Source organism: Schistocerca gregaria, chromosome 1, assembly GCF_023897955.1.
Source record: "Schistocerca gregaria isolate iqSchGreg1 chromosome 1, iqSchGreg1.2, whole genome shotgun sequence".
NCBI classification, from domain to species: Eukaryota; Metazoa; Arthropoda; class Insecta; order Orthoptera; family Acrididae; genus Schistocerca; species Schistocerca gregaria.
The window spans coordinates 404,817,601-404,829,656 of NC_064920.1; the positions used below are offsets into that span (position 1 = coordinate 404,817,601).

The window sequence follows — 12,056 nt, forward strand, 5'->3', positions numbered from 1 at the left end:
AAACAGCACCTTATCTTCAGAGAAGAAGTTGGGCAGACAATTGCAGCCGGCAATCCTGAAAAGAAGATCGGTGAAACAACTCCGTGTAAGCTCAATAATAAAGTGGGAGTGGGAGTTTGGCACATCAGCACCAGTCGCTGGAAACCACAAGACAGGTGGTGACGCTATTGCGTGGACGGATTTATGTCGCTAGTAGGTTGGTGGTCATAATGTCACAGTGTTATGGCTGATCAGTGTGTTTCAGTAACTGAGAAGCATTATGATCAAAGAATAGATTAGCAAAATATAAATTGCAAAGCCATTGTTGAAACACTGTAATTTTAATGTCATGCGATTATAAGAATAGAAATTTATGTTTTAATTATATATATCATTATGCAACCATTTTCTTTACAGCCACTCAACATGAAATGGTAGAGCTTACTCCATCCTTTCTGCACCACTGTTCTTGACATACAAGCTATCACCTCTACAACACCTAAAAGAACTGGAGATTCTATAAATTTCAGCTCGAGCGCACAATAATCTCGACTGAACCCAAGTCTCAGAGTATGACAACATATAAATAACAAAGACTAAACATTTACCTTAAAATTTTGTGTCCACGTTATGGGGATACATCAGGTGCTCCATCAGGAGCATTCAACAAATCTGGTGAATGGCGACTGATATTGCTGACTGTATTCCTGTTTTCTGTTGGAGACGATAATGCTGCTCGCAGTAGAACCAGTAAAATCCATATGATAAACACCATAACAGGAAAAGTGAGCAGATGATATCCACGTAACCTGAAGGCTAGCGCACCCACAGAAATCCAGATCACAAGTTCTCGACTTCCTAGGCGTCGAAGACTGAGTCGTGGTGGTAGCTGCTGTGTAACAAGAACAGGAAACCGACGAGATCCAGAAGTGTTACGTTCATAAGAGTGAATGGTTTGAGGTGGCAAGAGTACTCGCTGCATCACTCTGCCTACAACACCAGGCCTCCGGTACAGTTCTGCTAACTCTGATCCATACTGGAAACATAAAAATGCATTTATGTTTTATCACAAATGATAACAGAAAATGTAAGTCATAATAGTTACTATTTACATATATATCATATATCTATACATCGTGTAGAAGTTACATTTATTATTTTACGTAAGAGGCAGAGTGATTGTAACAGCTGTGTGCACACACAACATTCTAATATTCTATTGACCTTTGGAAAAGAATGGCAGATGTAAGTCATCAAATAATGAGAGATACAAATGTTTCTACAATTTCACCTTTAGAACTGTAATATAACAAACAGGGTATGAGACTGCATATCTCAGATAATGGAAACACACTAATTAAAATACACTTTCTAGATAACCATTATTCACGAAACACAGAGACAGCAATTACACAGTAATGTGAAGAATCTAATACACTAGAGGTCATTAAAATTGTGACAAAATGGAGGCAGCATGCAATGAACTTCAAACTGGCATGAAGCTTACTGCAAACTTCAATATGCAAATGATTAGCATTTGAGTGCAAACACACAGAGTAGGTTGGAGTATGGTGCACCCGAAACTGAACTTATATTTAATTTATTTATTCAAGTTATTAAGAACAACCATTCAATCTCCTACTAAGTACTATTGTGTGGCACTAACACACTTAACTCATCTTTTATTCTGTTGCTTGAAGAAACATTCTGTAAATTTGTGACTGTGAAGCCCAAACAGCACCTCCATGTGACCATGGAGGCCCCGCGAAATGTTGAGAATCGAGAGAAAGAGATAGCAGAGAGCCGCAGGGTTAACGGAGGCCTTATGGCCATGCGAAAGGTTCAGAAGAATCGGTGGCCTAGGTGTACACCATGGAGGTGTACATGAATGGAACTCGAGGAGAGATGGTAACGGGAAGGACTCCAGTTCAGACAGAAGGGACCGGATGTGAACTGCAATTGTATGACCTCACCTGGGCCGTCAATGCGGGAGATGAACTGCCGTGGTTGGGAAAAGAAGGCGGTAATTCGGATTCACACCTAGTCTTCAATGGAAGGACTCCACCCTCCACCAGGACACTGGTCATCGGACTCATTCTAAAAGCTCCCGTCACTAGGTTAATGCCACAGTGGTGCCCTGGGGCGAGTAAATGCAACGTTGAGGGCATCACCAAACTGTAAACCAGACTCCCTTAGTCAAGGCAAGGCCTCTGTAGAGCTGTAGCATTATAGAGGGATCTGCACCCCAGTTGGTGTTGCTCAGGAAGCAGAGGGCATTGAGGTGCTGCCAGCACTTCAACTTAAGTATACAAAGGTGAGATAGCCAAGTCAATCGGGCATTGAAAACCAGTCGTAAGAATAGATATGTCTCCACTACAGTGAGTGGATCATCATTAAGGTAAAGTTCTGGTTCTGGATGAACGGCATGACGCCGACAGAAATGCACAAGACATGACTTCGTGGCTGAAAACTGGAAGCCGTGGGCTAGAGCCCATGACTGCACCTTGGGGATGGCTCTCTGTAGGTGCTGCTGGGCAACACTAGTACTGGAGAAGCAGTACAAAATGCATCTGCATACAGAGAAGGTGAGACCGATGGCCAGACAGCTACCGCTAGACCGTTAATGGCCACTAAAAATAGAGATACACTCATTACAAGAGCCCTGCGGAACCCTGTTTCCTGGATATGGGGGGGGGAACTATGGGAGGCATGGAAAGTATGGAGCGATAGGAAATTTTGGGTAAAAATCGATAGCAGGCCCTGGAGACCCCACTCATATAATGTGGCAAGGATATAATGTTGCCAAGTCATGTCATAAGCTTTTCGTAAATCAAAAAAGACGGCAACCAGGTGTTGGTGTCTGGAAAAGGCTGCTCGGATGGCAGACTAGAGCGACACTAGATTATTAATGGCAGAGCAACCCTGGTGGAAACCACCCTGGCATGGAGCCAGTTGGCCTCGTGATTCCAGGATGCAGCACAACCGCCGTCTTATCATACGTTCTAACAGCTTACAAAGAATGTTGGTGGGGCTCATGGGCCGATAGCTATCCACATCAAACAGGTTTCTACTGGGTTTGAGCATTGGAATGATGGTGCTCTCCCACCATTGTGATGGAAAGATGCCTTCCCACCAGATCCAGTTGAAGATGATGAGGAGATGTCGCTTATAGTCAGACAAGAGATGTTTCATCATCTGACTCTGGACCAGGTCTGGCCCAGGAGCTGTGTCAGGTCAATGTGCAAGGACATTGAGGAGCTCCCACTCCGTAAATGTAGCATTATAGGGTTCACTGTGATGTTCAGTGAATGAGAGGGCTTTCCTTTCCATCCACTGTTTGAGGGTGTAAAATGGTCAGGGATAATTCTCTGACCCAGAGGCTCGAGCATAATGTTCAGCAAAGTGCTCAGCAACTGTGTTTGTGTCGGTAGATAACACGCCATTGATGTTAATGCCAGTAACACCTATCGAAGTCTGGTACCTACAAACACGTCTGATCTTCGTCCAAACTTTGGAAGGTTACATATGGCACCCAATGGTCGAGACGTACCTCTCCAAACACTCCTGTTTCCATCTTTTTATAAGCTGGAAAATGCAGGCATGGAGCCGTTTAAAAGCTATTAGGTGCTCTACGGAAGGGTGCCACTTATGTCGCTGTAGAGCTCGCTGACACTCTTTAATGGCCTCAGCAATTTCCAGCGAGCACCAAGGTACTGACTTTCGCCGGGGACATCGTAAAGAACAAGGGATTGTGTTTTCCGCCGCAGAAACGATCGTTCTAGTGACCACCTCAACTACCACATCGATGGTACCATATGGAGGAGATTCAACAGTGACATTAGAGGTGCAAGTGTCCCAGTCCGCCTTGTTTAAAGCCCATCTTGGTAGATGTCCAGGGGAATAGTGCTGGGGAGTGACAGGAAGATGGAAAAGTGGTCACTACCACAAAAGTAATCATGGCTTCTGCAGTGAACAGATGGGAGAAGTCCTGGGCTGCAGAGGGATAAATCAATGGCTGAGTGTGCTGGCTCCAGTATTTAAGAAGCAGAGGTCAAGTTGAGACAGGGAAGTTTCAACATCTCTACCTCGGCCAGTAAGCACAGTGCCACTCCACAGAAGGTTATAGATGTTAAAATCTCCCAAAAGTGCGAAAGGTTTAGGGAGTTGATGAATCAGTACTGCACCATCTGGAGAAAGACATATGTTGCAGACAGTTATTTCCTGCATTGTCCTTATCCTGACAGCCACAGCTTCAAGAGGGGTTTGAAGGGGCACAGGTTCACTGCATACCAGGTTCAGGACACAGACACAAACTCCACCTGACAAGCTATTATAGTTGCTGCGGTTTTTGTAATATCCCCTGCAGCGGTTGGTTGGTTTGTGGGGGTTAAAGGGACCAGGCTGCCACGGTCATCGGTCCCTTTTTCCAAATACTAAAAACACCCACAGAGAATAAAAACGAGCAACAGACGATAAGACAGACGACACAGAACAAGAGAAACGTAGACAAAGACCAGACAAGACGAACTAAAATCACACAGTGTGACGGTTGTTGGCCGACCATACAAACAAAAGGGGAAAAGCCAACCCCCGGAGGAAAAAAATCAGGCAAATCGTAGGCCATAGGCCAGAATCAACACAAAAACACACACTTACATTAAGCGATAAAATCCCCCTGCCCGAATAAAACGCAGAACTATGTCCGCTATGGAAGAGTCGTCAGATAAAAGCACAGAGAGCGTATCAGGCAGCGCAAAAGTCTGCCTGAGCACAGTTAAAAGGGCGCACTCCAACAGAATATGGACCACCGTCAAGGGCGCCCCAAAACGACAAAGCAGGGGATCCTCACGACACAGTAAATAACTGTGCTTGAGTCGGGTGTGGCCAATGCGGAGCCGACAAAGGACGACTGATTCCCTACGGTTGGCTCACATGGATGACTGCCACACAGTAGTCGTCTCCTTGATACAGAGGAGTTTGTTTGGCACGGGCAGGTTGCGCCAATCAGTGTCCCATAAATCGAAAACTTTGCGGCGTAATAGTGCCTGCAAATCAATCGCCGGGAGGCCAATCTCCAGAGATGGTGCACTAGTGGCCTCTTTCGCCAGGCAGTCAACGGTTTCATTTCCGGGTATCCCAACATGGGCTGGGGTCCAAACAAAGACGACAGATCTGTCACAACAGGCAAGAGTATGCAGGGACTCCTGGATAGCCATCACCAGACGAGAACGAGGGAAACACTGGTCGAGAGCTCGTAAACCGCTCAGGGAATCGCTACAGATAACGAAGGACTCACCTGAGCAGGAGTGGATATACTCTAGGGCACGAAAGATGGCGACCAGCTCAGGAGTGTAAACACTGCAGCCGGCCGGCAACGAACGTTGTTCGGAATGGTCCCCTAGAGTTAGTGCATAACCGACACGACCAGCAACCATCGAACCGTCGGTGTAGACAACACCAGAGCCCTGATACGTGGCCAGTATGGAATAAAAGCGGCGTCAGAAGGACTCCGAAGGGACTGATCCTTCAGGCCATGTGCCAAGTCGAGCCGAAGGCAAGGGCGAGGCACACACCACGGGGGTGTACGCAGAGTGGCCCGGAAAGGAGGTGGAACAGGGAAACACCCAAGCCAGAAAAGAAGCTGTTTGACATGTACGGCGATTGGACAACCCAACCGGGGCCGACGTTCTGGCAGATGAACGACTGACTGCGGGAAGAGGACACGATAATTTGGATGCCCGAGCAAGCTAAACACATGGGCAGCATAAGCAGCCAGTAATTGTTGGCATCGTAACCGCAGTGGAGGGACACCTGCCTCCACAAGTATGCTGTCCACAGGGCTGGTTCGGAAGGCACAGTCGCAAGGCTTATCCCGCTGTGGAGGATTGGGTCCAGCACCCGCAACGCAGATGGGGATGCTGAACCATAAGCCAGACTCCCGTAGTCCAGACGGGACTGGATTAACGCCTGGTAAAGCCGTAGGAGAGTGGATCGGTCAGCACCCCACCTGGTGTGGCTCTGGCATCGCATAGCATTTAGATGTCGCCAACACGCCTGTTTAAGCTGCCAAATATGAGGCAGCCAAGTCAACCGGGCATCAAAAACCATCCCCAAAAACCTATGTGACTCCACCACTTTAAGAAGCTCGCCGTCAAGATAAAGCCGCGGCTCCGGGTGAACAGTGCGTCGCCGGCAGAAATGCATAACGCAGGTCTTGGCTGCGGAAAACTGAAAACCATGCGCTACAGCCCAAGACTGTGCCTTGCGGATTGCGCCCTGTAGCTGATGTTCAGCAGCTGCAATGCCAATAGAGCTGTAGTAAAGGCAGTAGTCGTCAGCATACAGGGAAGTGGAGACAGTATTTCCCAAGGCCGCAGCGAGCCCGTTAATAGCTATTAAAAACAGACACACACTGAGAACAGAACCCCGTGGCACACCGTTCTCCTGGACTCGGGAGGAACTATATGAGGTCGCGACGTGCATGCGGAAGGTACGATACGAAAATTGCGGATATACACTCCTGGAAATTGAAATAAGAACACCGTGAATTCATTGTCCCAGGAAGGGGAAACTTTATTGACACATTCCTGGGGTCAGATACACCACATGATCACACTGACAGAACCACAGGCACATAGACACAGGCAACAGAGCATGCACAATGTCGGCACTAGTACAGTGTATATCCACCTTTTGCAGCAATGCAGGCTGCTATTCTCCCATGGAGACGATCGTAGAGATGCTGGATGTAGTTCTGTGGAATGGCTTGCCATGCCATTTCCACCTGGCGCCTCAGTTGGACCAGCGTTCGTGCTGGACGTGCAGACCGCGTGAGACGACGCTTCATCCAGTCCCAAACATGCTCAATGGGGGACAGATCCGGAGATCTTGCTGGCCAGGGTAGTTGACTTACACCTTCTAGAGCACGTTGGGTGGCACGGGATACATGCGGATGTGCATTGTCCTGTTGGAACAGCAAGTTCCCTTGCCGGTCTAGGAATGGTAGAACGATGGGTTCGATGACGGTTTGGATGTACCGTGCACTATTCAGTGTCCCCTCGACGATCACCAGAGGTGTACGGCCAGTGTAGGAGATCGCTCCCCACACCATGATGCCGGGTGTTGGCCCTGTGTGCCTCGGTCGTATGCAGTCCTGATTGTGGCGCTCACCTGCACGGCGCCAAACGCGCATACGACCATCATTGGCACCAAGGCAGAAGCGACTCTCATCGCTGAAGACGACACGTCTCCATTCGTCCCTCCATTCACGCCTGTCGCGACACCACTGGAGGCGGGCTGCACGACGTTGGGGCGTGAGCGGAAGACGGCCTAACGGTGTGTGGGACCGTAGCCCAGCTTCATGGAGATGGTTGCGAATGGTCCTCGCTGATACCCCAGAAGCATCAGTGTCCCTAATTTGCTGGGAAGTGGCGGTGCGGTCCCCTACGGCACTGCGTAGGATCCTATGGTCTTGGCGTGCATCCGTGCGTCGCTGCAGTCTGATCCCAGGTCGACGGGCACGTGCACCTTCCGCCGACCACTGGCGACAACATCAATGTACTGTGGAGACCTCACGCCCCACGTGTTGAGCAATTCGTGCATGCTACCAGTGTTAAAGACTGCGATGGAGCTCTGTATGCCACGGCAAACTGGCTGACACTGACGGCGGCGGTGCACAAATGCTGCGCAGCTAGCGCCATTCGACGGCCAACACCGCGGTTCCAGGTGTGTCCGCTGTGCCGTTCGTGTGATCATCGCTTGTACAGCCCTCTTGCAGTGTCTGGAGCAAGTATGGTGGGTCTGACACACCAGTGTCAATGTGTTCTTTTTTCCATTTCCAAGAGTGTAGATCGGCAGAGGGCCCCAAAGACCCCATCCATGAAGCATAGAAAGGATGTGATGACGCCATGTTGTATCATACGCCTTCCGCATGTCGAAAAAGACGGCAACCAGATGCTGACGGCGGGCAAAGGCAGTACGGATGGCCGACTCCAGGCTCACCAGATTGTCGGCGTCGGAGCGGCCTTTACGGAACCCACCCTGAGACGGAGGCAGAAGGCCTCGAGACTCGAGTATCCAATTCAAGTGCCGGCTCACCATCCGTTCAAGCAACTTGCAAAGAACGTTGGTGAGGCTAATGGGACGGTAGGTGTCCAAAGGGTTTTTCCCTGGTTTCAGAATGGGGACAACAAGACTTTCCTGCCAGTGCGACGGAAACTCACCCTCGACCCAAATGCGGTTGTAAAGATCGAGGAGGCATCGCTGGCAGTCCACTGAAAGGTGTTTCAGCATCTGAGAGTGGATGCTATCTGGCCCAGGAGCGGTATCAGGACAAGCGGCGAGGGCACTTCGAAATTCCCACTCACTGAATGGAACATTGTACAATTCAGAATGGTGAGTGCGAAAAGAAAGACTCCGACATTCTATCTGCTCCTTAATGGAGCGGAAGCCCAAGGGGTAGTTGGCAGAAGCGGAATTCATAGCAAAGTGCTCTGCCAAGCGGTTTGCAATGACGTCAGAGTCAGTACAAACTGCTCCATTCAGTGAGAGTGCAGGGACACTGACAGGGGTCCGATAGCCATAGAGGCGGCGAATCTTGGCCCAGACCTGCGATGGAGTGACATGGAGGCCAATGGTGGACACATACCGCTCCCAGCACTCCTGCTTGCGTTGGCGGATAATGCAGCGGGCTCGCGAACGCAGCCGTTTGAAGGTGATAAGGTGGTCGAATGAGGGATGTCGCTTGTGACGCTGGAGCGCCCGCCGGCGAGCTTTAATCGCTTCAGCGATCTCAGGCGACCACCAAGGCACAGACCGCCGCCGAAGGGACCCAGAAGAATGGGGAATGGCAGATTCGGCGGCAGTAACGATGCCGGTGGTGACCGATTGAACCACTGCATCAATGGCATCGTTAGAGAGAGGCTCAATAGCGGCAGTGGAGGAGAAAAAGTCCCAGTCAGCCTGATTCAGAGCCCATCTGCTGGGGCGCCCAGAAGACTGACGCTGTGGCAGTGACAGAAAGATCGGAAAGTGGTCACTACCACACAGGTCGTCATGCACACTCCATTGGGCAGACGGTAAGAGGCTAGGGCTACAGATGGAAAGGTCAATGGCGGAGTATGTGCCATGCGCCACACTGAAGTGTGTGAAGGCACCATCATTTAAGATCGAGAGATCGAGCTGCGCCAATAAATGTTCAATAATGGCGCCTCGACCTGTTGCCACTGACCCACCCCACAGATGGTTATGGGCATTAAGGTGGCCCAGTAACAGGATTGGTGGAGGCAATTGAGCTATCAGAGCAGCCAGGACATGCTGCGCGACAACACCATCCGGTGGAGGGTAAAGACTGCAGACGGTAACAGCCTGTGGCGTCCACACCCGAACAGCGACAGCCTCTAAAGGTGTGTCGAGAGGTACAGAATCGCTGTGAAGAGAGTTCAGGACATAGATGCAGACGCCACCAGACACCCTTTCATAAGCTGCCCGGTTCTTATTATAACCCCGATAGCCACGGAGGGCGGGGGTTCGCATTGCCGGAAACCAAGTTTCCTGCAGAGCAATGCAGAGGAAAGGGTGAAGGCTGATAAGTTGGCGGAGCTCAGCTAGGTGGTGGAAGAAACCGCTGCAGTTACACTGGAGGATGGTGTTGTCCATGGCTGAGAAATGCTTGACGGGACTGGGAAGGGAGATTACGCCGCTGGGTCACCTGCTGCCTACGATTTAGCACCTGTGATAGTGCTTTCCATGGCGTCTGATGGACCGGTGAGATGGAGGTCCTCAGCGGACGCCAGAATCTCCACCGCATCCTCAGACGCAGAGCTGGGAGGTTGCAGTGGGATGGCTGCCACCGCGAGTTCCTTGGGCTGAGAGCTCTTCTTGGGTTTCTCACGCCGTTCCTTGGGTCGCACCGGCTGGGAGGGCTTCACCAATTCAGTCTCCAGTATGGAGGAAGATCGTGAAGCCCTACGACCAGCTGATTGCGGGCACGTACGCCATTGTCGGTCGTCAGGCTTCTCGCTGGCGAAAACCTGGGAAGGGAGGGACCCAAGGGACCCCTTGCGAGCGTGAGAAGCCGAAGAAGTTGGACACTTCTCCGGCTTACAAGTGGGGACAGACGTCCCCGATGGGTGGGATGGTGTTGCTCCTGAGGTAGGTGGCGCAGGAGCAACCCGGTGGGTAGAGCCCCCCCACTGGCGAGGGGGCAGGAGGAGTTTTACTACTCGTCGATCCGGTCACAATTGGAGAAACAGACGGGGCTAGCACAGGTGTTGCAGCAGCAGCGTAGGAAGATGTCATTCTCACAGGATGGAGTCGGTCGTATTTCCTCTTGGCGTCAGTGTAGGTTAGTCGGTCCAGGGTCTTGTATTCCATGATTTTACGCTCTTTCTGGAAAATTCAGCAGTCTGGCGAGCAAGGTGAATGGTGCTCCCCGCAGTTGACACAGATGGGAGGCGGGGCACATTGAGTATTGGGATGTGATGGGCGTCCGCAATCTCGACATGTGAGGCTGGAAGTGCAGCGAGATGACATATGGCCAAACTTCCAGCACTTAAAGCACCGCATCGGGGGAGGGATATAGGGCTTAACGTCACATCGGTAGACCATCACCTTGACTTTTTCCGGTAATATATCCCCTTCGAAGGCCAAGATGAAGGCACCGGTAGCAATCTGATTTTCCTTCGGACCCCGATGAACGCGCCGGACGAAATGTACACCTCGGCGCTCTAAATTGGCGCGCAGCTCTTCATCAGACTGCAAAAGAAGATCCCTATGGTAAATAGCTCCCTGGACCATATTTAAACTCTTATGGGGTGTGATCATAACGGCAACATCCCCCAACTTGTCACAAGCGAGTAACCGTCGTGACTGGGCAGAGGATGCCGTTTGTATCAGGACTGACCCAGAGCGCATTTTTGACAAGCCCTCCACCTCCCCAAACTTGTCCTCTAAATGCTCGATGAAGAACTGAGGCTTTGTGGAGAGAAAAGACTCCCCATCAACCCTCGTACAAACTAAGAAGCGGGGCGAATAACTGCTACTGCCATCCTGAGACTTACGTTCCTCCCATGGTATGGCCAGGGAGGGGAACGTTTTCGGATCGTACTTCTGAGCATTAAACTGAGCCCGAGAACGCTTAGAGACTGCTGGCGGCTGGCCACCAGCGAGAGACAATGTACCACGCTTCATTGCGGGTCATCCGCCCTGATGCCACTTACTCCGACCGAGGGCACTCCCCACGGGCGCCACCCAGCCACGGCAACAGCCACCTGGCAGGATGGCCGTTGCCGGGAGTCCCGATACCCCAGGAGGATAGGCATCTACTCCTTGGCATACGGGGGGAGTTAACGGCGCAGGCATCAGTAGAGCGATCCCTGTGTTGTCAGGGGGCTACAACCAACAGGGTTCATGGCAGCCCCACCACAACGGACTGGCTACCGTGCTGGATGTTAGGTAACATGTGGTCCATGGTCGCCGTCGGTGCAGAAAGAGGCACTGCACAGTTCAAGGTGTTATCTGCACGCAGAAAAAGAGTCATGTCCAAGAGATGGAGAGCGGACAGGACTGAAGTTCAACGGTGTATAAGCTGGCGAAAGGTCTGATCGCAAGATGGACACAATGCACCAAGTAAGGCGCCCTTCCCCAATCGGCTCGCTCTTCGGAAAATTTTGAGAGATTGAGGTCAAACCCAACAGGGGACCATCATATAAGGCCGAAAAATTTGAGACTCCTTTTAGTCGCCTCTTACGACAGGCAGGAATACCGCGGGCCTTTTCTAACCCCCGAACTCGCAGAGGGGAATATCCCCTACAGCCGCGAAGGGCAGGGGCGCTGCATTGTTGGGAACCAGGTTTCCTGGAGGGCAATGCAGAAAGCAGGTGTAAAGCTCAAGAGTTGCCGTAGCTCAGCCAGGTGGTGGAAAAAACCGCCGCAATTCCACTGGAGGATGATGAGACTGCGAGGCACGAAACACTCAATGAGGCAATCTACGCTTCATGGGTGCCTCCTGCCACCGATTGAGTGTTTGTGTTCATTTGTACTGTGGATGAGGCATCAGTGAGATCCATATCTTCAGG

At 50.9% G+C, this 12,056-nt stretch overlaps 1 protein-coding gene across 1 annotated transcript in view; it reads right to left on the reverse strand.

Annotated features, from left to right (window-relative positions):
* LOC126349411 (sphingomyelin phosphodiesterase 4) overlaps positions 1–12,056 on the reverse strand; it is a 169,548-nt gene that overhangs the window by 19,130 nt on the left and 138,362 nt on the right. The window contains exon 12 of the mRNA XM_050002427.1: positions 588–1,015. Coding sequence (XP_049858384.1) covers positions 608–1,015 — 408 coding nt within the window. The 3' untranslated portion in view covers positions 588–607. The remainder of the gene's footprint in view (positions 1–587; positions 1,016–12,056) is intronic.